Source organism: Coloeus monedula (assembly GCF_965178545.1).
Source record: "Coloeus monedula genome assembly, chromosome: 4".
NCBI lineage: Eukaryota > Metazoa > Chordata > Aves > Passeriformes > Corvidae > Coloeus > Coloeus monedula.
Window position 1 is genome coordinate 4,549,308 of NC_138784.1, and position 27,910 is coordinate 4,577,217.

The 27,910-nt window shown below is 41.8% G+C and overlaps 2 protein-coding genes across 4 annotated transcripts in view; both read left to right on the top strand.

Moving 5' to 3' along the window:
* Positions 1-592: 592 nt before the first annotated feature.
* STRAP (serine/threonine kinase receptor associated protein) lies at positions 593-7,700 on the top strand. Its single transcript, XM_082279795.1, has 10 exons — positions 593-773; positions 1,801-1,936; positions 2,679-2,760; positions 3,021-3,093; positions 3,746-3,842; positions 4,775-4,912; positions 5,279-5,415; positions 6,052-6,201; positions 6,734-6,799; positions 7,132-7,700. Exons 1-10 carry the CDS (start codon positions 662-664, stop codon positions 7,197-7,199), a joined length of 1,059 nt encoding a protein of 352 aa, XP_082135921.1. The 5' UTR covers positions 593-661; the 3' UTR covers positions 7,200-7,700.
* Positions 7,701-10,582: 2,882 nt separating this feature from the next.
* The window catches only part of DERA (deoxyribose-phosphate aldolase), a 47,104-nt gene continuing 29,776 nt past the window's right edge, over positions 10,583-27,910 (top strand). For 2 of the 3 annotated variants that reach the window (XM_082279783.1, XM_082279784.1), the window contains exons 1-5: positions 10,583-10,651; positions 18,459-18,556; positions 21,084-21,231; positions 21,907-22,002; positions 23,990-24,124. In XM_082279783.1, the coding sequence (XP_082135909.1) occupies positions 10,621-10,651; positions 18,459-18,556; positions 21,084-21,231; positions 21,907-22,002; positions 23,990-24,124 (508 nt within the window). In that variant the 5' untranslated portion in view covers positions 10,583-10,620. The remainder of the gene's footprint in view (positions 10,652-18,458; positions 18,557-21,083; positions 21,232-21,906; positions 22,003-23,989; positions 24,125-27,910) is intronic. The other variant, XM_082279785.1, reaches the window with a different exon arrangement.

The following is a 27,910-nucleotide window of genomic DNA, read 5'->3' on the forward strand; positions in this document are numbered from 1 at the left end:
GGCCGCAGCCCCGGGGCCGGCTGTGGATGAACGGGACGGCGATGAGCACGCTGTTCCCTCAGGGAGCGGGATGAGGGGATGAACGGGACGGCGGAGAGCTCGCTGTTCCCTCAGGGAGCGGGATGAGGGGATGAACGGGACGGCGATGAGCTCGCTGTTCCCTCGGGGAGCGGGATGAGGGGATGAACGGGAGGCGGAGAGCTCGCTGTTCCCTCAGGGAGCGGGATGAGGGGATGAACGGGAGGCGGAGAGCTCGCTGTTCCCTCAGGGAGCGGGATGAGGGGATGAACGGGACGGCGATGAGCACGCTGTTCCCTCAGGGAGCGGGATGAGGGGATGAACGGGACGGCGGAGAGCTCGCTGTTCCCTCGGGGAGCGGGATGAGGGGATGAACGGCACAACAAGAACTCACAGCCCCCTCAGGGAGCGGGATGAGGGGAAGAACGGCACGACACGAACCCGCAGCCCCCTCAGGGAGCGGGATGAGGGCGGGCAGCGCGCACCCGTCCCACTGGCGGGGCGGTGCCGTGGCGGCCGCGCCCCCGCGCGTGACGCGCGTCCGCCGGGAAGCGCTTCCTGCCCGTCACTTCCCCCGCTGCCGCCGCCGCTCCCGCCGGGCCGCCGGACTCGTGCCCCTGCCCAGGCCCCTGCTCCCGCCGCCATGGCCATGAGGCAGACCCCGCTCACTTGCTCCGGCCACACGCGGCCCGTGGTGGACCTGGCCTTCAGCGGCGTCACCCCTTACGGATATTTCCTCATCAGCGCCTGCAAGGGTGAGCGGGACGGGCCGCTTTGTTCGGGATCCCCCGCCCCGGGGGTGGGCGTGCGGGAGCCCCGCCGCTCGTAGGCCGCGCATCGCCGTCCCGAGGGGTGTCGGTGGGGTGGGAGGGGTCCCGGGGGGCTGTCCCGGCCACGCAGGGCGGTGACAGCGGTGTTGTGGAATGACGAAGGGAGCGGACAGCCGGTTTTCTTTCCTGGGGCTTCATTGCCGGGTTAGCCGGGGGGTATCGGAGCCCGCATGCGCCCCGTGGGATGCAGGCTGTTGAGGGGGTGGGAGGCCTCCGAAATGGTTTGTTTGTAAAACTTCCCGTTTCCATCGCCTATGCACATGGGCTGTAGATTTAAAGCGAGCTCCGGCTTGATCAGGGCAGCTGCCTTGCCTTGCTGGACGCAGCACGATGAGAACTCTTTGCTCAGTGTGGGAATAGCATTGCCTCTTCATACATGTACATGTTAATCTTTTGCATGCATAAGTTTTAAAGGGCATTCCTGCCTTGAAGTGCTTCCAGTTCAGCTCTAAATCTTGTGTGAGCAACTCTTTGGTAGCCTTCTAGAAAAAACTAATGATAGGAAAGGCTTTCTATTACTGCTTCATTTTTATATTGCTGTATTTTTTAATCATATCTCATTACAAACATGAGACTTGATGGCCTCATAATATTGTTCCAAAGTAAAAACAAAAAGCAAACCAAATCTGTCCTGCCTGAAGAAAACTTTAGTAAAAATAAAACCTAAATGAAATGTTCCTTTCTACTTTCCTTCTATCTTAACACAAAGCTAAAGACTTTTGCCAGAAAAAAATTATCTCATTTGCAGTAGTATTTGAATATCAGTATCGTGTAGATGCATGCAGGAAGTATAGCTGCACATCTAAGCTCTCCAGTTAAACCCTTCTGCACAGAATGGCTTTGTAAAGTATGGGGCGTCTCCACATGCTGGTGCAAGAGAAAATTTTTTCTTTTAAAAAACTGCTTCCTTCTTTTATCGTGTTATGTGAATATTGGTTTTGTTTCTGTGAAGATGGCAAGCCTATGCTGCGCCAGGGAGACACGGGAGACTGGATTGGCACATTTCTGGGTCATAAAGGTGCTGTTTGGGGTGCCACCCTTAACACGGATGCCACTAAAGCAGCTACAGCAGCAGCAGATTTTACAGCGTAAGTGATGAAACTGTCTTCATGTTCTGTATTTTGATTTTAGTCTGTAGTGCTCTCTGGCGACAACATAGCTGTACTAAATTACTGATTCAGTTGTTTCTCTTTAGTAATTGCTAGCTTATTTTTGGCTAGCCAAGTTAAAACCTAGACTTTTACCTTCTTGAAAGCAGCTACAGTTGATTCCATCATGATGAACAACTGTGATTGCTTCCTGATGTGCCTAATTACCATACTGGTTTGCTGGAATAACTTTCCTATGCAGCTCTAATCTCTGGCACTGTAGTTACAGCAGAGTTGAAAGAGTAATTTTTATTTTTCTTCCAGTAGTTAGCCTCTTTTTATTACGAGAAACTTCTAGTGAATTAGTTCTTCGATGTTTTTTGTTGTTTGCTTTTGCTGTTTGCAGTATAAATGAATATTTTGCAAGATGAATCTTGTTGGTAGAGGGCAAATTCTATTAATGAAGTTGCAGAGAAGAGCCACCTTTGTCTTAAAACTGTTAACTAGTGCATGGCCCTGAGGAAGAGCATGAAGGAAAGAGGTGGAATAGTCAAAAAAAAGCTCTACTAAAAACATATAAAGTATTCTTATTTACTAACTGGGTTACAACTTATAAGAATTGTAGCACTTACGATAAAATGTTGTGATGGCATCAGGAAAGACTGCTTACAAATTCATCTGACTGTCCAGGTTGATTTGTCCTGGTGCCTCTAAAATATGAATGTTTCCTCTTGCTGTTTAGCAAAGTGTGGGATGCTGTGTCAGGCGATGAACTGATCACATTGGCTCACAAACACATTGTCAAAAGTGTGGATTTTACACAGGTATGAGAAACCTTTATACCTTATTCACCAGGGAAATAAGCTCTTGAGTAAGTTTTGCTTTTAGTTACTTTTTTGCTTTTTTATGTGTATATCTAATAAGGCAAATAATCTAAAATACCACTGCTCGGTTTTAAGATTGTAGGGTAAATGTAGCAAGTGTGTTAGAGGCTGTCTGAGAGAAAAAGCTGTGATTTTTAACTCTCAGACAAAGGCTGTATTTTTGATCCAAAATAGAGTTGACTCTCTAACTTCTGTTTCAGGATAGCAATTATCTGTTAACAGGTGGACAAGATAAGCTCTTGCGTATCTATGACTTGAGCAAGCCAGAAGCAGGTGAGTCTGCTTTTAAATCTGATTCTTGGGGATGTTTTTTAAGTTAAACAGAAATTCTGAAATTAAGGGGCTACTTTCTGTTACGAATCACAAAAAACAAAGTTGAGGATTCTTTTACAAATGCAGTGTCTATAACCTTTTGGTATATAAGGGTCGCAGAATTGCTTGGGTTGGAGAGGCCCTTAAAGATCATCTGTGGACTGCTAGACCAGGCTGATTAAAGCCCCATCCAGCCTGGTCTTGAACACTTCCAGGAATGGGACATTGGAGAAAGCAGAGCATGTTTCAGTTCAGTGCAGACTCACTAGAAATTGGTCTAATTAATTAAAATTTAGTCATCTGAAAGAAAATAAGATTCCACATATTTAAATGTGTTTAAATTCATGGTTGAATTATACTGGTGGTTGATAGGAAGCTAGAGAATATTCACTGATGTTCACCTAGTGAAGTTTCTGAAAGCTAGGCAATCAGATACCCAGTTTACATTTATCCTGTTCCTGGAATAAGATCTACAAATAAAGTCATAAGTGCTTGAAGTAATTCTACAGTCTCTAGTAGATGGAAATCCATGTAGCTTAAGGAAGCCCCCAAACTACTGCATGACATTGTTTCATTGTATGCCATGTATTAAAATATTTGGCTTTATTTTAAGAACCTGACGTTGTCAGTGGACATACTTCTGGCATTAAAAAGGCCTTATGGAGCAGTGATGACAAACAGATTCTTTCAGCTGATGATAAAACTGTCCGGTAAGAAAAAGTAACTTTCAGTTTGCTTTATTGTTATCCCCTTGTGTGAGGATACAGTTATGTTATTTTGGTAAAGAATACAAGTAACACAGGTTATCTGATCCTAGATTATGTAGCTGCATGCCTGATACAGCTCTGTTCTGCTGTCAGAGATCATTTTGCTAACAGTCCTAATTTACCCCATAAACACGTGCTCCTCATAGATGTGTTCTCCCTGATAAGAACAGGTGGTCTTTGAGAACTGCATAGAATAAATTCATGCCTTTTGTAATCCTAAAGAAGATGGATTTATAGATGAGGTCTCTTGCATACACACTGTCCTGAGCTCTATTGCTGCTTTGTCTTCTTCAGTTTCCTAGTGTTCAAGATAGGCAGGAGCCTAGTCCTGTTTGTTTTCCTCCAAATTGTAGGAATAGAGATGCAGCAGTCAGCTAATGAATAAAGAATCCTACCTGTCGTAGCAGAACAATTTAATTTCTGTTTAGATACTCCTTGCATTGCTAGATAGAAAACTGTATTATCTTCAAGGAACTGTAAAGTGGGATTAGTACGTCTTTGTCTTTTGAGGCAAAAAGGAAGAGTGGACTCTTCAAGCCTTGCTTCTAGAAAGATCTGTTACTTAGGAGACTTAAACCAAGATTTTTAATCTCCAAGAGAATCACTGAGTAGTTAAATGGTGTGTATATACCATTTAATATTGTGGCATTAAGCTGCAAAGGTAGAAGTATTGAAAAAAAAGGAATGTCTTAGGCTTGGCCTAGGTGAGAATGCAGATAAAGCCACTGAATATCTGAAGTACCTGTAGAATCAAACCATGATCCTTGATGGGTGCCTTTTTTGATCCAGGTCTTGCCATGGATGTGAGGTGGAAATTGTTTGATTTGCAGAAGTAGTCTGAGAGGTTTTTTTTTTCCTTTTTGTTTCCTTTTAAGCCTCTGGGACCGGAGTACCATGACTGAAGTGAAGTCACTAAATGTGGCAATGTCAGTGAGCAGCATGGAGTATGTTCCAGAAGGACAGATACTGGTGATAACCTATGGGAAGACTATTGCTTTTCATAGTGCAGAAACGTGAGTCCACAACTTGAACTTTCACAGGTTGAGTCATGGGCTTCTTGTGGGTGAAAACTGGCTGTACAAGGCCAGAATCCCCAAGCTGTCAAAACCAGCATCTCTGTGATGTCTTAAGAAAACAAGTTACACGCTTAAACATATTCCAGAAAGGAGTTCTGTATGTTTGAACTTCTGTTTTGCTTACTCTAAACTCATTTCTAACTTGACAAGCATGATTTGCAAGTATTAAAACTTGTTTCAGAAACTCTGTGGGGTTGTATTCTATTTCTGTTAAAAACAGTCCAGATTAGTAGAATCATAGTTTCTTTGCTCTCAGGATTTTTTTTTTAATATGAACTTTATTAACAAACTTTTCTCTCTCAGTCTAGAGCAGATTAAATCATTTGAAGCACCTGCTACAATCAATTCTGCATCACTTCACCCTGCGAAAGAATGTTTGGTTGCAGGTGGTGAAGATTTTAAACTCTATAAATATGACTATAATTCAGGAGAAGAATTAGGTATGTTTGTCTCCTATAATCATAAGGGAGTTCTGAAATAGGTATTAATAACCAATAAATGAAACTGTTGTACTCAAATAGGGTTTTAGCATAGTGTGCTGTGAAAGAGGATGATGAAAAGGTATATTATCAGTTAAACATTTTTTGCTCTCTCAGCATACCTAATATTATTCTAGAACTAATTAAAGTGTCCAACAGTTCTGCACCTATTCAAAAAAAATTCTCATTCAGTATTGCTGTAATAGCTGTATGTTAACTTAAGTGTCATACTATTCATTAGATATGTCAGTTACAAGATTTTATGAAAAATGTGTTGGCCAAATTCATTTCAAAAAAGGCATATTTCTAAGTTTTTCTTACTGATCCAGTCCTCCTTTAAAATGGTTTGTGGAAGGAGTGGTTGAAGGAACAGAGTGGTGTAGTCCGTGCTGCTGGCTTGCTTTGTAGTTTTGTCTAGGATAACTAAGCACTCTTTTTCTTGCAGTTCCTGGACCATTAGTATCTTGCCTAAAGTAGACATTGCTGACATACCAATTAATGGAAACTCTGTTTTGTATCAGAAACTGATTGGTTTGTACTTAAATTTCAGTTGTTGGCTGAAATTTGAAATTGACGGTCTTGCCATGTTCCCTTCAGAATCTTACAAAGGGCACTTTGGTCCCATTCACTGCGTGAGATTTAGCCCTGATGGAGAGTTATATGCAAGTGGCTCTGAGGATGGTACACTAAGGCTGTGGCAGACAACAGTAGGGAAAACCTATGGCCTTTGGAAGTGTGTAGTTCCTGGTAAGTGTGTGCTTGGTCCTGGTGAAAGTTGGCTACTCCATGTGCGCTTTTGAAGTAATATCTATCATTAGTGGTAACCATTGAGTTTCATACAGTAACTCCTGTCTTCTGAGGGTTTCTGATCTACTTGTATCTGTTAGATTTAAGGATGTATTTTTGTAGCTGTCATGTAAGCAATTAACATCAGACCCATAAGCTTTTTGAATAGTGACACTTGGTGGATATTTAAGTCAAGAGTCTGATGTACTTTTACGTTGGAGAGTGAGAAATATGCAATACCACTTTTATAATTCTGAAAGAGAGAATCTCTAGGAAGAAGTGTGGATGGTAGTTTTATTTTCTGTTGTACTTTGGTTGTTTCAGCTTGGGGAGAGGGAAGCAGTAACAGGGTCAACGTTGATTAACAAAATTGCTTGCTCAGGTGTTTCTCCTCAACACTGAATTATGTGGAAATTCCTTTTTTTTTAACTAAGGTTAAAGGTGGGTGGAACTGAAGGTATTGACTGTTTGTTTTTCTCCTCTTTCTCTACAGAAGAGGAGAATGCAGAAGCAGCAAAAGCAAGGACTACCCTTCCAGGAACTGCAGAGGAGGAAATAGGTAATGAACTGAACTGTCAGCTTCAACTGCCTAAGTGTTAAAACATCAGTCAAGATGACAGTATTCCTTAGCATGGAAGAAGTAGTTTCCCTCAAGTGCTTTCTGGTATTTTTCACTCTTTTCAAAAGATCATTGAATGCATTTGCCTGACATCGATCATGTGGTAAGTGTCAGGCTGGTGACTGGAGCTGTGCAGGCAGAACAGATGGGGTAGAATAGCTGGATCAGGTTGAATGGGAAAACAAACGGAACTGGTCTCTTTAAGCAATCCCTGCAACATCTGTTTGGTTTATAGATCTAAAGTGAAGTTAAATAACATCCTTTTTATTTAGTTGCAGAAGAGATTGCCTCTGAAAACTCAGATACAGTGTACAGCTCAACTCCTGAAGTGAAAGCCTGATTACTGCAGCTGTTACGTGACACATGGACATGCGAGACTAAATCAAGTGAGCAGTGACAGACAGCAGCCTTCCAGAGTGCGCTCTCTCCGTGGGGCAAAGATGGGCAGTAATTGATGAGAATGCAGTGGAACTGGCTAGGTGTTGTCTGTAAGAGAACTGAGCATCCAAATAAAAACCCAAAAGACAAGTAGTAGAGTTTTGCTGGCTTTTTGGCATAACTGCCTACTGTCTTTTCAAAGAAGTGTGCAAGCCAAGATCCAGTCTCTCCAATCTCAATTAGACTCATTGTAGTGTGTTTTCATTATTACGAAGAAGAGATGATACAATGGCTTTTACCATTTTTTTTTTTCTTGAAAGTTGGAAAAATTGGCTCTAGTTGAAAAGAAGGGATTATGTGCTTAAAAGTATTTGGTTCGGGTTTTGTTTCATTGTATGCTGCTTCTGAATGTTTAACTGTTTTCAGTTGTCTAAATAAAATGCCTCTCCAAACTCGTACATTACTTTTGAGCGTTGGGTTCATGAAATGGAAAAACAACCACATTAATCACGTAATCCTTGGCATCTTGGGTTTGTACTATACAGAGAGAAAGCAAAAGAATGTTTTAGTGTTGGTACAGAGGGTGGCAAGTTCTTTGATCTGTAAGCTTTGTATCTTTTTTATTCTTTAAAGTTTGAATGTAAACATGAGTCCCTAAAAAGAAAAACAGTGACAATTCCTAAATTAAATGTGCTGCCTGGAGTATTTGGTTGTACATGAAAATATCAGAGGCTGGCTGCAAATCTGTGTAAAGCTTGGGTTTAGTCCTCCAGACTGGATAAAAAAGTTACTCTTTCAAAGTTACAAATCATATTTTCTTCATTAAAGAAAATAATTGCCATTCTTCCACTTGTCATTTCCTTTAATGTTATGCTGAAAGCTTTACATAATGCATTCTGTGTGGAAAGAAGTTAGGTGTATTTATTCACACACCTTTTTCTTTTTTCATATTCATACTTGTCCTTGCTGTCCTGTTTTCACAGACTATACCTGCTTGCAATTACCAGTGTGAATTTTATTCTTAAAAACAAGCAACTCTCATTTACAGCTAAATGGTTCAGTCTTGCTAATTCCACTAAGGCTTATGAGGGTTCCATATCTAGTACTTCAGCATAAAAGCTTAATTTTACAAATTGAAGGATGCATTTAAGACTAGGAACTTGGAACACCTTGCTCCATGGTGAAACTTCTTGCATGCTGTGGGTTTTAGTCCATATTTGCAGTAGGCTCTATAGCATTTCATACAGAGGTCTGGAATAGAATCTCAGAATCATTTAGCTGCGGAAAAAACCCTTTAACATCAAGTTCAGCTGTTCAACTGTTAACCCAGTGTTCCCAAGTTCACCAGAAAACCATGTCCCACATTCTGCATTTACAGCTTGCTCCAGGATGCATAAAAATGAAACAGAGCTAACAGTCATAAAAACCCATTACTTAGTAACAGCTACTAAAGTACTGGAAGAAATGAAAAAAACTCCAACAAAACTAAAGTACTGCTATGAAATGTTTGAAAAATCACCAGCACACGTATCAGCAAAAGCCAGATTTAATATTAAGCAACAGGACACCAACATTGGCAAGATTTGCTCTACTCCTTAGAGGGCAGTTAAGGCACACCAAGGAAAAACAAGCAACAACACAACCAAACAAAATCCAGGCAATCAAACCAGAAACGAACTGAGAACTGTCTAGAGGGATGTGCGTGTGTGTTTAGGTGTGTGTGACAAAAGGATAGCGAGGGCAAGGATGAAAAGGAGTAAGGCCTAAAAGCTTAACAGCACTCAAACTTAACACTAACGTTAACTTCTACCTTAAACCTTTAACAGGAACAACACTTACACCTAACTTAACTTGTAACTTTAACAATTTAGCAGAGGAATAACACTTTACACTAACCTAACAACACTTTACACTTTAACCTAACCTATGACTTAACTTTACTTACAAGCCTAACTTATTTCGATATGGAAGGTACTTAAACATCTAAGAAAGCAGTATTTCTCCCAGATTTGCTATAGCATATCTGCACATGCAAACACACACACATAAACACAGGCAGTGTAAGTTACCTGTGAAAAATTCCCCTCGGAGGTTGGTGAAATACTCCCTCTGCAGGCCTTTGCATCTCCCCAATGGGCAAAGTTGAGGGTATTGACCAAGCACTTCTTGTTCCTCCAACCAAACATGAGAGCTCTCTGGCTCTGAGAGGCCCCACTCGCAGGAAGGTTGCTGGTCACAGCCAGTGGGCTGGTCCAGGAGAGCTCAAAGGGTCTAGTTTTGGACTGCTGCTTTTAGGATTGCAGGAGAGTGGGTTTTGGTCAAAACTGTTTCATTCCAGACACAGTTTGGGTCGGCACTTTGTTTGAAAATGTGGGAACAGGGATGTTACGCCATTCAGGCAAGAAAAATAATTTCCAAGGCTAAATTTCCTAAAGAAAACAGGAGCTCGCTGGACAGCAGTGGTTCCTAAGAGTGGACAGTGATTCTGATGAGCTCAAGAGGAGCTGATCCCAGGTGCTGTTTGTCAAGGCAGAGGCATCACAAGAATTTCTTAGATGACAGTGTGGCCTGGAAAAGGGGGAGGATGCCCCACCACAAGCACGTGAAAGCTTGTAATTTTTGGACTGCTTTGACATGTCCTAAAGTATACAGTGCAAATGGTATACACTTCTAGAGTGACTGCTGTCTTTCAAACCACTGCTTGTCAAAGCACACATGCAGTTTTGGTATGGGAAAAGCAAAAAGAGAAGTGTCCCTAGATTTCAGAGCTATGACCCCTTCCTGCTTTACCCGATGCTGTTGTGAGTTTGGGGTTTCTTTGTTAGCCCTGAGCAAATAGGACTAAAGTTAGAAAATATTTTTTTAATCTAAACATGAATATTAAGAATGTACAATGTATTTTTCACGAGACGTTGTGGGCTTTTTTTCCAGATCTGGAAAAAAAGTAAAGGCCATGAAGTTTTCGGTGGCTTTGTTACCAGAATTTAACTTTGCAGGTATCACTAGAAGTTTTACAGGCTGGTCGGTTTATTGACCCCGTGTGTACGTGTGGCACTAGTTCCTCCTTGAAGAGTCAACACGAAGACACTGGACAGTGCCTTGACTTATCACCACCCGAACGGCAGGCTCAGCGTTACGCATCGCCAAAGGAACCCAATATCCATGTACCTCCAAAGGAAAAGTAAGGAGAGCTGCGGCGGGAGACCGAGCTCTCGCCCTGGGGAGGCCGAGGGGCGGCTGCGAGCCTTGCCCGGCTCGCTCCCCACGTGGCGGCGGAGCTCCGCGCCCGGGCCGGCCCCGCCGCTTCCTGCCGTGCGGGGCGGGGCCGGCGGGGCCGAAGTCTGCCCGCCCCGGCCGGGCCAGGGGGGCGGAGAGCGCGGGCCATGGCGGGGCGGAACCCGGGCACCGAGCTGGGTAAGCGGCGGCGGGGCCGGGGCTGGGCCCGGCCGTGGGTCCCCGGTGGGCGCTGCGGGGCCGCGGCGGGCGGGGGTTCCGGAGCGGGCGGGGCGGGGCGGGGCAGGCGCCCGCCCCCCGCTCCCTGCGCCCGGCTGAGCCTCCTCCGGGGGGCTGTGGAACCGTGTTCCTCTGAAAGGCCGAACTAGGGATAGCCGTACGGTTCTTGTAGGCGTTCTAACATATTCCCGTGACGTGTAGGCGGCAGGCCGGCGGGAGGCTTTGGTAGTGCAGGGTAAGCGCAAGTTCCCGTGTCACACGTGGCTGTGGCCTGAGGGCCTCCGAGCAGCGTGGGACCTTGGAGGGCAGTGGGGGCTGCAGGGCTCCGCAGCCCTGCTCTGGTCAGAGCCGGTTCTCTCTTGCACGCCGTTCTGGTTCTCACGGGATAATCTTTCCTCCCCTCTTCCTCGCCAAGAGATTCAAAACACTCAGTTGGGCTTTGGTTTGCAAACTCAGGGCTCCACCTCTTCTGATCGTTCTCCTTGTTGCTTGCTCTCTGAGGAGCTCTCTGAGGAGTGGTAGGGATTTTCCAGGTGTTTGCAGGTGGTCTCCGGGCCCAAAAAGTGGCTGTGCCTCAGATAAAGCAGAGAGCAGCCAAGAAAGGGTTTCTCTGCCTTTCCCTGGCTAGAGCTCCTCTTCCGCTCATTGCTGGGGAAGGGGAAAGTGCTACAGCTTCCTCAGCAAAACCCAGCTGCAGCAGTGGAATGAAATAAAGCGATGAGCCTTCCTAGAGTCTGCCTCTAAGGTGTGACAATTTGGTCATCATTAGTAGGTGGACAGTGAAGTGGAGGAGACACGGGGTGGCCTCATGGAAGAGGGCAAGCAAAGGACGGCTGGTGTGGAGCAGGTGGGTGTCAAAGTTGGCACGGGCAGAGGTCAGGAAGTTGTGCCGCACGTGGCTTCACATGCCTGTCATGGGAACAAGCACAGGCACTTTTTACAGAGCCAAGATGCAGTTTGAGTGATTAGCCTGTGGATGGACAAGTGAGAGCTGTGTTTTCATTCACTAAAATTGTGGACATGTTGCAGCTTTCAAAAGTGAGCTGTCTGATTGCTCTCTGACGTCCTGGTTCACGGGCTGCTTGTAGGGACAGGTGAGTTTCAACTGCAGCCATATGACGAGCTGAAACAAGCATTACTAGTACAGTGACAACACTTCACTGTGTGTTAGGAAAAAAAGCTAGCAGAGAAGTTTGCAAATGCACTCCAGTTCCTTTAAACTAGGCGTGTCGTGATTTTTCTTAGTAAATTCAATCTTAAAGTTAGTTGATGTGTGGGGAATCCAGAAGCTTGGAGGTGAAGTCGGCTCAGTTCTGATGCTTGTTGCCATCCCTTCCCAGTGATATTTGTTTAAACCAGTTGTGGTCAAAATGAGCTGGGTTAGATGTTCAGGACAGGTGTAGAAGGGGAATGGTGTGGTTGTGACCATGTTTAAGTGGCAGCTTCCAGCATCTGCCTTATGCTGGCTGCTTTAAAGAGAGAACTGCACCTCCCTGCCGCTTGCTCTCCCGCTAAATACGTATCTGAAATACAGCAGTGTACTTAATACAGCACTTAACATATCTTAGTGGTACCTTAGCTGGTAGCAATACTCAAAAAGAGCAGGGTAAACACTTACCTTTATCTTTTATGGTTGCTAACAGTGCTCCCTGGTTCTGTGACTCAGGCACTTGAGCTTTTGAAGCTTTTACAAGCCTGTGCCAGCAGCTTTAACACAAATTCGGGTGATTTGTCCTGTTTCCCACACAGCTTTGTGTAGAATTATAGTTTTCTAACAGGGACATCTAGTGGTAAAATATTTTTTACTTAAAAATACGTTGTTTGAGTCCTTTTCTGTGTCTGCTGTTTCTGTGCTTGCTACATAGTGGCATTATTGAAGCAGTGGATTTCTGATGTTGCCATTACAGAGGATCTATTTGTTTATCACTGACAAGCCAAACTCTTCACAAATCATGGCATGTAGTGCTTTCCTGAGTGATTTTTAAAAAATAAACACATTTTTAAAAATTCCTTGATCCTTCCCTCCTTATCTCCTTCCCTCGTACCCATCACTGTGCCTTAGTAGAAGGTGTTTCCCTGGAATAAAGAGGAAGGTGCATGTTACACAGATGAAAAGACACTGATGTGCAGTCAGAGGCTCACTACACTGGTACATTTGCCATCCAAGAGTCATGCAAAGAAGCTGGATGAAGAGTTTTACAAGCTTTTCATTCCACAAGGACTGTTTGTAGAGCTTGTGTGCTCGGGTTCACCACAATGCCTGCAGGGAGGGAAAGGAGTCTGCCTCTCCTGCTCTGCTCTCCAGACCACTGCATTATAATAGCCCAGATGTTTAATGTTTTGTCATGCTTCAGAAAAGAATCAGATGCAACTTTTAATCTCACTTCACAATGAAATGGTGGAACATGTCAATGAGTATCTGTTTTGGAAAGGTAAGCTAGGAGCACACTGTTTTGGTTTAACTGTGGGGATGCAGACGCAGGGGGACACAGGGACCATCCCCTCTGCCCAGCACTTGTTGGAGTGTACATGGAAGATTGGGTCCAGTTTCTCTTTCCAGTAGGAAAGAGAGATTGATAAAATTGTCACAGTTTCAGCAGAGGGACAGCACAATGGGGCTGGAGCACTTGCCCTGTGAGGAAAGACTGGAAGAGTTGGCCTGGTTTGGCGCAGGGAAGTGGGCTTTAGGGGTCCTGAGGTGGAAAAGTTCACACTGGATATAAGGGAAAACGTGGTGCAGAACAATCAGGTGCTAGGACAGGTTGGACCCAGAGAGGCTGTGCAGTCTCCATCCTTGGGGACTCTCAAAACCCACCTGAATAAAGCTCCCAGCAGCTTGGTCTGACCTCAGAGCTGATGCTGCATTGCACAGCAGGTTGCACAAATGATCTTCAGAGTTCTTCCAACCCAAACTATTCTATGATTATATGTTTTATTACCTCTGTGTGTCTATGTATGTCTGAATATATATACACACACATATGTATATTCTGAGTAATGAGTAATTAATTGCAGTTGTTTTGCAATGTTCTTGGATTCTAAAAAAAAAAACCCCATTATCTATGTGTTGCTCAGACCCTCTAGCTGAAGGGCCAAAAATACATTCATTATGTTTCAATTGATATTTGTAATTATAGTTGGTATTTCTGGGCCATCTACATGTGAGAGCTAGCCTGTTGGTAAGTGGCATTTAGATAATGAAGTGTTACATCCCTTTTCAAGACAGCATAATTCTGTTCTAATATATTAATAGCTGGTTTTAGCCTCTACTGTGGCTCTGGTTCTTCATTGTTCTAACACCTTTTGAATCTGCTGGGTACTTTTAATCAAATTTGAAGGACAGGTAGATGCCTTGGAAATAAGTAAGGCACTGGGTAGAGTGACCAAATCAGTTCTTTTGGTGAGGGAAGGGCAGGTACAGATCAGCAATTACATGAATTTTCATTGTAACTGTTTTGTTTTGGCCTTTATGCAAGTAACAGAGTCCTGTTTTACTCGTGGTTGTAAGTACCATATCAGGACAGCTGGGTTTTTGGGATGAGGACATGTCTCAAGCCAGGGAAGAAGAGAGGGAACAACAGGGGACTTGGACCTGCAGGAAGCCAGGTCCTGATGTTCTGCATCTTACTTTCTGAGGAAAGGCTTATCAGTGGTTTCCAAAGTGCTTTGGAGGAGGATCCCATTAGCCGTTTTGTGTGATCCGTGGAAAACACTGTGTGATTTCACTGATGCCACAGGACAGCAGAGCTGGTTTCTAGTTCAGGGCTCATGCTTTGATGTCCTGCTTCAAGTGTCTGAATGCTGCTGACTTGGAGGCTGAACTTCTGTCATATAAAAGAAGACCCACATGAAAATATGGATCTATTGGTCCGTATCAAGTGTCACTATGGAAAAATAACTACAGCTTCTGTCTTGACAAAACTGAATAAACCCCGTAGTAAAAGAGCTGTAACAAGAGCTGATCCCAAAGCCTTTTCTCTCCCTTCGGTGGCTTTGCTCAGCTCTGCATGGCCAGCTGGGGTCAGCCTGTGTCCAGCTGAACTCCTCATTTCTCCACGGAAGGCTCAGGATGCAGTTTCAGTCTCTTCTCCCGAAATAACAGCTTTCATCACTTCCCTTCCCCGTTTTATCATGTGCTCATGGTAAGAGCAGGAGCACACATGCTGTCTCTGGCACACAAAATGAAATAACCAGTTGAGGGGGGCAGCTTCTTTTGGGAACGGTGCTGCCTTAAAATGCTTGTGAAACTACCGCCTCAGGCATTCTTGAGCTTTCTGTTTCACCATCTGAAGGGATGCCATCAACACGTTTTTTTAAATCTTCTGTAAAGCTTAGTCTGTTTTATGAGGAATGTGTTAGGAACCATAGATATTTATGTAATTATCCTAATGAAGTGGTTTTATTTATTGTTTTCTGAGGAAATGCTCGGTATTTTTGGATTCATGCTCTTCAAAGAGAGAAGATGAATTTCCTGTTAAGAAATGGAATATGAATTTTTCAAATGTCTTCAGAGAAAAAAGTAAACTAGAAGAGTGGTTACAGAATATTGGCTAATTAGCTGTAGTGTAACTGCTTTAATTACTTTTATCCCTGAAGCCACATGACTGTGCAGATGACTAGCAGATGACTTATTTAAAAAAAAAAAAAAAAAGACGTGTTCACACTGCAAGGTTAATGAGCCTAATTAAATATAGTTTTCCTTAGCCAGATACTAAATCATAAAGCTTGGGGGAGCAAGGGAGGGGGAGAATCCAAAGGCAGTCAGTTCTATTTCAAAAAATAGGTTTATTCTGATTTTTAACGAAAGAAAAAGAGAAAAGCCGGAGTTGTGAGTGATTTTTCTGAATAAAGGCACTTAGATCTAAAGATTTGGTGAGACTTCACATGGCAAACTTTGAAAGTCTATTTAGAGACGATTATGCTGAGACATATTTGTTTTCACTTACCCATTGCTTTAATTAATGTAGGAATGGGCTTGAATAAAATGTCTGTTATATGGAAGTCTCCATCTGCTGCTGCATGTTACCAGAACCTTTGTCCTTCCTTGCCGTGCCACTTTTATTGCACCATTTTATTTCCTGTAATAAGCTACATCATGTCTCACATTAGGTTGTACAGAAAGGATGGAGTTCTGATTTTTTATTAAATTATTTCCTTGTTTTTTTAAATTCCCTGCCTGTGCTGTGCACTGTGGTTTGAGTTCCCACACTCAAAAAAATACTTGGAGATCCAAATTCTGTGGTCTTTCAGGGGATCTTGCATCCCATGCACAAAAATTAGGTATTAGACATTAGTGATTGCCATGTGTCAGCTACCTTTGTGACTAGTGTTGAGTTACTGAAAACAGAGGGTAAAACGTGTTTGTGAAAAGGGCTTAAATGAATGGATTTTGTCATATTTGCAAAGAACATGCAGTCAGCTATTGCTGATCAGCTGATGTTTGGTGACTTTCACAGAGGACTTCAGGCAGTGCAAAAGTAGTAGCTCACTTCCACTTCCACTCTCCTTTCACACCTTTTGTCCCATTATGAATTTTCTTTTTCCTTTTTTTCTCCCTTTCTCCAGATGACTTTATAGTTGACTATTTCCTTTAAGCTGATCTAGTGTGCAGGGCTCTACATCCTAAAAAGATTGCATAGACCTGAGTCAGGATGCTCAAGAGTCAGCTGGGGTAGATAAAACAGATGTATCAGATTGAATCCTCTACAAACAATGGCTAATAAAGAGTTAACCTACTCACGGGTGAAATTTATGTCCTTTCATTTAAATTTTCAACTCCAACTTGAATTTTCCCTATCTAACAAGCTGGATGCTGTCTTCATATTCTCTCAAAGAATTGTTTTTATAAATCAATTATTAGTTGGTTTTCTTGGTTGTCTTCAAAAATGTAGAAGGAGTGGGTTAGAGCAGACCAACTGAAAGGATCCTTATTAGAGAGGGAGAAGCTGGGTTCCTCATCTAAACTGCTTCCTTTGGTTTTATCACATTTTCCAGAGGGGCTGAAAGGTCACCCCAGTAGGGTTCAAAAGTTATTATAATAAATGGGATTATGGTTAAATGGTGCTACCTCAGCACTTGGCACAGAGTAGAAGAATCATAATGCAGGGTTTGTGTGTCCTTCCTCTATTTATTTATTTATGTGTGTTTTCCTCCTCTGTGGACTTTGTTAAATATATCCTATGCGCCTGCTGATAGGCAAAAAAGGAGGAAAGTTCTAGCCACAGTTTTTGTAGCAATAGCTTTTCTCACCTGCTCTCTACAAGTCAGCTGAGCTTCCTGCTTTGGGGGCAGAATGGATAAACCTGTGGCTTTGAAAGTGGAAAGAAGTAACGAGGGTTTGTTGTTTGACTGGTCTGCAACTTTCCGGGCTCCCCCTTCTTGTTGCCATACAGTGAGTCTGATGCTAAACTCTTAAAGAAATCCATACATTCCTTAGGATCCCTTTGAAATTCCTTCACTGGTTTGTTTTTCCTGCTTTTAGCCAACACTTGGACCTTGTGGGTACTGCTCACTAATAGCTTGTATGTGGTGGTAGGACAGTGGTAGCACAGTAGCTTACTTTGCTCAGAACAAGGTTTTGTTCAGCTGTTTCATGTTGTCCTGCGTTTCCACCGAGTCATCTGTACCCTAAATTGGTTTCTCTGCAGCTTTTTGTAAGTCTAGGGAAACAAGCTTTTATTTGCACATGCTTTGGCTAGTGTATTAGTTCTCTACATTTTTTTTTTTTTTTGGCTATTAAAGCTACCCAGTAGGAAGAAAGAAAAATTAAGTATAAGATTTCTGTACAAAATTAGTGATTTTGTCTACCAGCTTTTTTTTTTTTAAGTTTTAAACGTTTTTTTTTTTTTTTTAATCAATATACTTGAGGGAAATGCAATTTAACAGCATAGTAAAGAAGATTCATAGAGTGACATGCTCTTAATAAATTCAGTCACCCAGAATTATTATCTCCTAGTATCTGTCTATGCCCATGTCCATATTCTGACCTTAACTGATGATGATATTTGATGATTGATGGTGGTGATTTGCTGATGATTGGTGGTTAATGATTGTTGATGTTATTTTCAGACTGTTTTCATGGAATGCTTGTATGATTGGTATTTATAAGAATTATTTATGTTTTGGGATGTGAGAGATTTTAAAGACATTCCGATTTCTTTTTCCTGTGTACTCTCATGAGCAGTTTGTGTATATTAATATTAAAAATTACACTCTGGATTTTTCATACCAAGCAGAAATGTAAGGTTTCAAGAGCCTGAAGCCTCAGTTCTCCTTTACCAGTCAGTTAGCCTTTGTTAAGCAGTGGCCAGTATTTGGTTCTTCTGGCTCTAGGCAGTTTCATTATTGTAGTACGTGTTGAGCATCTTCTACTCTTTGGGAATTCTGGAATCTACAAGTAAGTGATCAAGCAATGGCAGAAGGCTGTTTTGGAGGTTTTTCAGGTTTTTTCATGCTACCTGTATAATAAACTTCTCAGTCCAGGGCTGGCAACACGGTGTCTCTCTCTCTCTCATCAGCACTTAGTTAATTCACTTGTAATGGCACACAAAACATGCTGTGTGAAGTACCCGGTTCACAGATCATCCCCTAACAGAAGTTAAGGCTATTTTGGGCTGGTGATTAGTACCTAAGACCTTAGAAGGACGTGAAAGCACAACGTGCTCTTCAGAGGTTCCAAACTTTCTACAACGTTCTTCTGAAGTACCACACTGTATATTAAAACACAGAAATACTTGAGACAGACTTTTCTCTTTGTTTGTCCCCCCAGAACTTGGCTGGATCTCAAAAGTGCATGTGAATCGACCTGCAGTGGTGAGGCATGCAGAACAAATTAAAAAATGGAAAACTGTGAAAGGTAATTGGCAAGTAAGTGCTCTCCTTATGCATTCTGGTCCTGCATTTTTAAAGCAGTCACTCTCCCTCTGCAGGCTGTAATATTGAATTTTTTTCAAGATACATGTAAACTTAAAAGATGTGCTTGTCCATGTCTTATTTTAGTAATTTGTATTTGATGATGATGGGATGGAATAAGGTGACGCATTTATCCAAACAAGTTAAAAACCTTATAACTCATGACTGGCAAAACCGCAAATGGATTTAAGTCATCTTTATTCATGAGTGGATTAAATTGTATATTACTATCCCTCCACATTTATTCTGTTTCCCAGACAGACTTCTCTGCATGCTGCCTTCTTATTTTTTAATTTTAAAGCTGTAAGATATGATCATGGTCCCTGTCAAGTTTGACCTACCTGGATGATTTTTCTTTGCTTAAACATTCTCAACGTGTGCAATTTCATTGCTTAACTAGTTTTTACCTAAAATTCAAAAATCCTGACTGGCTATGGCATTTGGTGGGGAGAAGGATCCCACTAATGTTAGGAGGACTGACTTTTCAGCTGCTGAGATAAGGTAAATGGTTGGTTATTGTCCATCTCACTATAAAAAGACAAACTGTTTCTTCCTTCACCTAGCAGCTGTTCTGCAAGCAGTGCTTGGGATGCCTCCCCTCTGCACACTGAATAAGTTGTTTGTGTGCAGCAGTAGCTGAAAACCTGGAAACAGGAGGAAGGAGATGATGAAGGATCAATCTTAAGAGTAACAGAGTGTAACAGAACAAAGCAAAAATCGTTTAATTACACGTAATCCTTAAAAACGTTGTTCAAAATAGTTGACATCTGGAGTGGCTGAAGCTGTGTTTGTAATGAGCACTGATCTTGGGATTACAGTTTGAGGATAATTTGATGTAGGTGGAAGATCCTACTGGAAGGTGATGGAAAAAAGTTTCCTGCCTGTTTTTCCTTCCTGAGAATTTGTGCTTTGTGTGTTATGATTAAATTTAAAAAATGGAGATAAACAGAGGAAATTTAGACACCAGCTCAGCGTTTTTTTAGAGTTCCTTACGCATAAAAAGTTACTTGATACCAAGTTTATCAGTCCAGTGGCTCTGAGCTGGGAAATAGCATCAGTGAGAAGGTCCAGATGGTGTTCCATAACCTTGGCTATCCTCAGATACTGCAGGTGCAGTAATGTAAAAAGTAACTCTTCTGTTTTGACTGAGGTTACCATATAAATAACAGAGACAGAGAGAGCCACAGGCTTTGATTACAGAGAATCATTGGAAAGAGAGGGATTTAGTGTCATTCCCACAACGCAGCTGGAGGACAGATGTTTATTCCTAACACTTCTCCCCTCTTCTGTGTAGGAACACCAGTACTCGAGTGAGGCTTTACTTTGAAAGGTGTCAGAAGCATCTCTCCTGTGTTTGAGCACTGTCACTGCAGGGCAGCCATGTGCTGTTTACTTAACAGAGATGATGTTGAACCTGTACGTGTTTGAATGTAAGGAGCATCACAGGTTCAAGTTCTGCAGCCTGTTTCCCAAAATACACATTAGAAAAACCTTCTCTAAAAACCTGACGTTTATACCAGTCCTTGAAACCCCCTGACTACATCTGTCTTGATGACTTTATGATTCATGTCATAAGAGAGGAGACAAAAACTCCCTCGAACAGAGGATAAAAAAAATCCAAATAAAAGTAACAAAAGGGAAAAACCTTTTCAAAGTATTATAGGATGAAAGGAGAAACCAGAAACAATCAGTCAGACTTAGACTAACAGAGGCCCAGTGATGGTTCATTACCCCATTCAGTCACCCCCAAACAGGTTTCCATGTAACATTTACTGCAGGTTCCAGAAGGAGACTCCCATCAGCGAAGTGTGAAAGCTGTGTAAGCTGGCTGGCTGTGGAAGATGTGCAGAGTTAATACCTCCATGTGGAAACAAGCTCTGCTGCCTGTGCTGACAAACCCTGTCAGAGAGGGGCTTTATGGACTCAGCTGGACTTTGCTATTGCAAACTCTCGCCCTGTACAAGTGCCCTGTAAGAGAAGTCAGCTTTGAGTGAAGCCATCACTGTAAATGAGCATTTTCTGGAAGACCTTCAACAGATATTTCAAAATAATGTCTTAGGCTCAATTTTTGTTCAGCAAAAAAAGCTCATAAAATTTTTAGTTACACTTGTGCTCCATTCTTTGATTAATAAGTCTTTTAAAATTCTGTAGCATTTCCATCTCAAGAGCGCTTTAACCTTGTCGCTTACCTCTTGCCTTTGGGGGTTTTTTTTGCACCAAAATTTCAGATGTTTTTTATTCCTGGTCCACACAAAAGAAAGTGGATCCTTTCTGTATCATTAGATACTGCTGAAAACATGAACAAATACCCGCCAACCCTGTCTATCCTAAGCCACTGTTTGCTTATCCTCCGTGTTACATCCTGTCCATGTCCTCATTGTCAGAGTGAGAGCCAGGCTTCTGATTCCTGCATCTTCTGAGGCAGTTTGGCTTTGGATGTGCAAACAGAACTGCTCCATTCCTTGCTTTGTTCCCTTTGCAGGTGGCTTGGCTGCTGAAAGCTGTCACCTGCATAGACCTCACCACTCTCTCAGGCGATGATACTCCTTCAAATGTTCAAAGGCTGTGCTTTAAAGCAAAGCGCCCTATCAGAGAGGATCTGCTCAAAGCCTTGGACATGCATGATAAAGGTATGGTAGGTTTTGGCTTGCGTATTTTGTAGAGAAAATGTCTGCATTTCCTCACTATTTTCTCGCTTTTTGGAGAGGCCATTGGTCCACTGATCGAAGTCATGTGGACCGAAGGGGAATCAGGCCTCTGATTGAAGCCATATACGAGAAGTATCAAAGATCAGCCTTTTTTTGAAACTTGGATTTATGAACTCTTCAGACAGTTGAAGTATAAAATACGAGGTCAATTATCTGAGAGTTTGAGAGAAGAGTGTTTTAGCTAGAAATGCAGTAGGGCTGCATTAACATAAAGACTGCTCAGTTGCTGCTGGGCTCAGTCTGGCTCCACAAGTAAGAACAGAGCTTGGCAGTGCAGTTTCTCTTGCAGCAATTCGCTGATCAAGCATGTCTTAGCTGTGTGTGTTGGCACTAAACTGTGAGTCTGTCGATAAAAATCTTGGAGTTTTAACTCCTGCTAATGCAGGCTTGCTCCCAGGGTCAGGTGAAGGAACATGAGGGAGGAAACAGTATGAGAATTACCTGAACCGTTTGAGCAGTATAACAGACATCCCTGGTGTGGTGCTTAAGGTCCTTGTGAGAACACAGGCGTGGGAGGTGAGGACAGTGCTCATGGTATGGGTTGCACTGGAGAAGGTTGAAGTCTCTGTTTGAAAAAGGGAACTGTGGCTTTTGCAGGTATCACTGCTGCAGCAGTTTGTGTGTATCCTGCAAGAGTCTCCGATGCTGTGAACACCCTAAAGGCTGCTGGTTGTAACATACCAGTAGCTTCAGGTAAGCTTTATTTGAAAACATCCTGTTAAATAATTTGATGTTATAAAATACGTAGAAAAATCCAGAAGTCTGGAGTTGCTTTTGTGTCGGGGAGTAAGGTGAAAAGGGAGTAAGGTGCAAAGGTAACACGTGGAAGGAAGGGAATGGAAGGAGGATTTTCTTCTGGTACAATCTTTAGTTGTCTTTCAACTTCAAGCTTATCAGGAATGTCACGTCTGTTTTGCTAGAAGCTCTTCAAAGAGCTTGAAAATATATCCGTGTTTTTCTCTCCTGGACAGAAGAAATTGAGATAGAGTGCTGGACATGTATCAGTATACACTAAGCACATGATGATGATGGTAGGAGTTCTAACAAAGGTTTATTTTCCCTATCATGTTTGGCTTTTAAGTGTAATCCTGTGTCAAGGTTTAGCCCAGGCCAGCAACTATGTACCACATGGCTACTGGCTCATACACCCACTTCCAGGATGGGGGGCAAAAGAGAATTGGAAGAGTAAAAGTGAGAAAAGTTCTGATAAGAGCTGCTTTTTTGTGCACTCCCAGCCCACTTGCCAAGAAAAGGCCTTGACTCTGTGCTGGCACTACTCTGCAGTTACCAAAACCTCCCTGTGGAACCAACACTGTTTCCTGCACAAATCCAAAACACAGCCCCACACCAGCTCCTATGAGGACAACTCTGTCCCAGCCAAAACCAGCACATCCCACAGGCTGACTTCAGGGAAGCTGTGTGCAGAGCCAGGGGTTGTTGCTTGCGGAGCATCCCACAGGTTCAGGACTTCCACTTCCAAATCCAGCGGTGCCAGCTCTTCTCCCGTCACCACACACGACAGACAAGTCCTGAATCTACAGTAAGCAAGAAGTAGAATCAAAGAATTACTCAGCTGGGAAGGGAGCCCTGGATGTCATCTGGTCCAGCCTCCTGCTCAAAGCAGGGGCAGACTTTGAAGTTTGATCAGGTGTTTAATGCTAATGTGAGTTTTTTTGTTCGTTTCGTTGTGTAGGGTAAAAATACATGCTAAATGCATTTCTATGTCAGAGAGAAAGACAATCTCTGACAAAGCCATTATTTTTCCCATTTCCAAAGTTACCTCTGGGTTTTGTACTCAAACATAATAAACATAATCTTAAACAGAACTCATTGAAAGCAATTTTTGCTATACTGTGATTTAACCATTAAACAATATTATTATGATTTAACTCGAGATGCTACTTAAAAGAATTGGAGAAAAGTTTAAAATGTATGTATTGCTTCATGTCTGAATTCACTCCTCGTTTGCTCAATTCTTCTGGAAGCAATAGATATTGTGCTTTTATGGAGGCTGTTCTGGAAAATACTAAGGCACATGAAAGATCTTTTCGCAAGGTGCACTTACCTTGCTGGACATTGGTTTTTGAGGGTAGAGCTAATGCTTCTTGTGGATGAAGAGAGGGTATATCATGAAGATGAGGTGCCTTTAGATTGTTTGAATCATGGCAGGAATTAAAAAAAAGAGTAACATTCAAACTTTTTGGTGTATTAGAGGTATTTTTAATTTTATGGTCTATTACCGCAGGCCTGGGCCCTAAGGTATATCACCGTGTCCTGCAGCCATAGGGAGGAGGAGGAGAGAAGATCCAGCAGGCAGGAATGGTGCAGCAAGATTGATTTATTTAATTATTTTACAAACTCTTTTATAGACTTTTTTCTTCATAGTCTAATTGGACAAAGGATCAGCCACCCCCTGGGGTGATTGGCTAAAATCCTAGAACATCCATTGTCAAAACATTTTTCTACTGTACCATAAACAAGACTTTTCAAGGTTGCAGGTGTTTGGTTGTTTACATAACTCTGCTACCTCTTCTGTGAGAGAGAAAAGTCTCTCATGGACTTAGAAAATAGCAAGAAAATCCTCGCTAGCAGCATTTTTGTATCTACAATAGTCAATTTATAAAACTTCGACACATTCGTAAAGCATTTCTTCCTTCTACCTGTACCCATTTCATTCTAGTGGCTGCTGGGTTTCCATCTGGACAAACTCCTCTAGAGACCAAACTGACTGAAATAAGGCTGGCAGTGGAATATGGTGCCCGAGAGATTGACATTGTCATTAGCAGGAGTCTGGTGCTGACTGGCCAGTGGGAAGGTAAGTAGAAAGTTCCTTTGGCAAGGACCCTAAACCTTTCTATGTGCATGTGCAGGGTCTGTCTTTGTCTCTTCCCCAAATCCCTCCATCAGTCCTTGAAGAATTTGGTTCCTCCCCTCAGAGTAACTGATAATCTGGGGCTCTGAGCTAAATAAAAACAGTTTAATTAATTTATGACAAAGGGTTGTGTTTTCTGAGAGGAATGCTGTTGGAAGTTGTCTCAGGCTGGGCAGGCAGAATGACTTTGTGGTTTGAAAATTAAGGTCTATTCCCTTTGTGCCTTTAGAGGATTTTGTGTACAGCATTAAAAAAAAACCCCAGCAAGTAAAAGCCTAATTATTTGAACAGTTTTGTTAGAAAGCCCAAGGGGCTGCTAATGTAGATGATACCTTGTTAAATATACATGTTTCAATTCTTGATGAAAATACGTGTTTTAGCTGTTTTCTTTTTCCTGAAAATTGAGGGTACAAATTGACTATTCGTATCATTATTGATGTTCTGGTGTCTGTAGACTGCTACTAATTAGTAAGAACAATAATGCTGAAGATGGTTTTTGCTCTAATTGCCTCCTTAATGTACTGTGAATGGTTTGCCTTAAGTGCTGACAGTGCTCCTATAACTAATCTCCATGTGAAGGTAGAGACATCATTGTCTTGGAATGAATTTTCCATTTAGCTGTGTAATGCAGTGCCATAATATCCTATTTGCTTGGAAGACTTTTTAATGGACCCCTGGTACCTGGCTTTATTTGAGGAAATAACAGTCATCGTGGTAATAGATCATGTTTTCTGATTTTGGTCTTCTTTCAATTAACAGTTAGAATTGAACCAGAAAACCCACATATTTCTGCATCTGTGTCTTCATTCCTTGCTGTAATATCTTGACATCTTTTGTAGCATTTGCAATCTCCATACTTTTGGTCTTAGTTATATTGCTTGAAGGATTATCTGAAGGAGAACTCAGAGGAGAAATACAGGGCTGGGATCCAGAGAGAGAGTGAAATGAGCTGGACATACATTGTTAGCTTTCTCTGCATGGGAGATGAATGACTTTTTGTGGTCACAAATTACAAGGGAGGAGTACACAGACATAGCAGTGATGGATGTGATATAAAGGTGTCAGTTTACTAAATAAGTAAATTAGGGATGGCTTTTAATTTGGTGTGCATATTCTTTTATCCAGAGCTGATGTCATGACAAGGTTGAAAGCCGTCCTTATTTTGGCATGGTTTAGATTTTTTTTTTTTCACTGATGGCAGAATTCAAATTATTTCCAAATGATTTCTCTATGTTTATTCATTAATGTGAATCTGTTTGTGACACATGTTGACATGATCTTGAAAAAAAGCTCCTTCAGGAACAGAATTTACTTGCCACAGAGATCGCGATGCCACAGGGTGAAAAATTGCAATATTTAACTTTTCTATTAAAAACAAAAAACGATTTCATTAGGTGATCTGAAGACTTTGGTGAAAATCTAGTGTGCTGTCTTCCTGTTTAGCTATAGATATGTTACCTGTTTGATTAGGGATAATACAGAATAATCTATAAAGTACTTTTAAGGAATCTAGAAGAAGGGATGGAGAAGTTTTTTTTAGGCTAAATCCCTATATTACATAAAATTAAGAAGTCTAGTGCAGTACCTGTGCTTGTGTTCAAGGTGCTTCATCAGCTAAAGCTGCCTTGCAGTTCTATTATAACTTATGCTAACAGTAGTAGTAATAATAATAGTAGTAATAATAATATACTCTTATGCTGACAGTCTTCACAACTTAAGAAGTTACTGAAAAAAAACCCCCCTATGTGGTAGAGTGCTTTATCTTACTGTTCATTTTTAGCTTCTCTTGCAGCCTGTGCAATAATTGGGGTCACCACAATAGAATAGTGTTGCTTTGTGATTTGCTTCAAAGGCTTGTTTGGTTATTAAATATTTTAGTGTATGTGCAATTATGTCAAGTTATTTTAAAGCAGTTCTTGAATATTGCTGGAGCTCTCTATGACACTCAGAATGTATTTTCCAAATCTTTGTGAAGTAATTGTTAAGACCTTTTAAATAATGCTGAATATGAAAGCAGCTTTATTGGACAGCTAAATTACATCAGAAAATGACATTAAATGAGATGTAAGTTTATGAATTTGCATACCTTTTATAACCTTTTAGCTTTTAAAGCAATACTACTTCAAAGTCATTTAACTCAGCTATTGTCTTGTATTACTTGACAAAGTATGGGTTAAGCTTAAAATTATCAATTTGGATACTTCCTTTAGACACAGAATGTGGAGTCTTTATGTGAGGAGTGATCAAGTTAAGCAACAAATTGTTGAAAGAAACTGGATCTATTTTTGATTCTTTTTTTCCAACCTGTTGTCAATATTTGCTGTACCTCCTGAAGTTGTGTGGGGTGCAGTAATGTTGGTGCTAATTTCACAGCTTTTAGCAAACACCTGGGCATGCTACACTGTCAGTGGCTTCAGGAGCATTGTTATTCCATCGTTTGCTCCATGGCAATTGAATTTTCCTTGTAAGAAAAGGGAAAACGTTATATTTTAAGAAATTTGAGCATGGCTGCATCCATGATATACATTAGGTATAACCTCACTATGAAAACTGCTTTTCACTTCTGCTGATCTTTCAGATGTGAGTTTAGAGGCTTTGATCAGGGATTGGGACCCTATTTTGTGCTACATACTTCATAAACAGCGTGGGCAAAACACCCCCCCTGCTCCAGAGGCTTGGAGAAGACTCCACGTGTTGTTCAGGGACGCTGTAGTTGGATTTACCATTCCTGGATGTGCAGACTGCCTTGGGATCTCAAAGCCTGGCTGCACAATTTCTGTCTCGTGTTGTCAGCAGCACCTCAGGCTCCTGAAGCCAGGCTCTGTTTCCAGCTCCATGCGAGTCACTGGAGCCTAGAGTTGCACATATGTGGCTGAGAGCAGAACTGGGGGAGCAGTGTTGTGCTGATAGCCTTGTGCTTGTCATTTTGTTAACAAACCTGCCATTAACATGCCAGACAGAAGGGGCTCCAGCTCATTCTCCAGTTTCCCATCACAATTACCTTGATCTTTCGGGCTAACAGAAACCCAAACATCTCAACTCCTACCCCTAACATCAGTCACTGTGACTGACTAGATAAAAACACCAAAAAATTGAGTTTTTTTTTAAAAAAGTGATTTTATCACCACATTTATGAAGAAGAGCTATTTCATAAAAAACTAAGCAGTGTGGTTTTTTCCTCCTTTAATATTTTCATTCCCTTTGTAGGAGATACAGATTATCCCCTTCATTTTGTGATTTTTAGGACTAAGGTATTACACCAAAGTAACAGACCATCTAGACAATCTAGTCCAGATTATGGCCAGCAGAAATTTTCAGGGATGTTTGCTTGGGAAATGGATATGAGAAGGAGCCTTTTCTTTGATGTATTTAATAGCTGCTAAAATTCAATAAAATGTACTAAATATTTACAGTGTTAGGAAAGCTACAAAAAAACCTTCCAACTCTTGTGTTTTATAACAGTGAAATTAAAACCACAGCTATCACAGCATTTTTTTCCCCCTAAAAAATCTGAATTCTTCTGACTTCTGTAAATGCATGCAGTAAAAGCAGATCTAAAGTTCATTAAAGCTGTCAGGTATCTCAAGTGGTGCAAAGTAGAGGAGTTCTTATGTCACATCCATTTTAACAGCTAAATCAGTAGAGCTATTGCACACTATATTAGTGAGCACCAAGTATATTCTGTGTAGGTTGGCTTGCTTTGGGGTTTTTTTTGTGAGTTTAGTGGTT

What these genes read in the sequence shown, in the direction of transcription:
- STRAP (XM_082279795.1), top strand. Translation starts at nt 662, where the DNA reads ATGGCCATGAGGCAGACCCCGCTCACTTGCTCCGGCCACACGCGGCCC. An exon ending in GCTTTTCATAGTGCAGAAAC is followed by an intron (nt 4,913 to 5,278) that starts GTGAGTCCACAA and finishes TTTCTCTCTCAG; the next exon opens with TCTAGAGCAGATTAAATCAT. An exon ending in TTGGAAGTGTGTAGTTCCTG is followed by an intron (nt 6,202 to 6,733) that starts GTAAGTGTGTGC and finishes CTTTCTCTACAG; the next exon opens with AAGAGGAGAATGCAGAAGCA.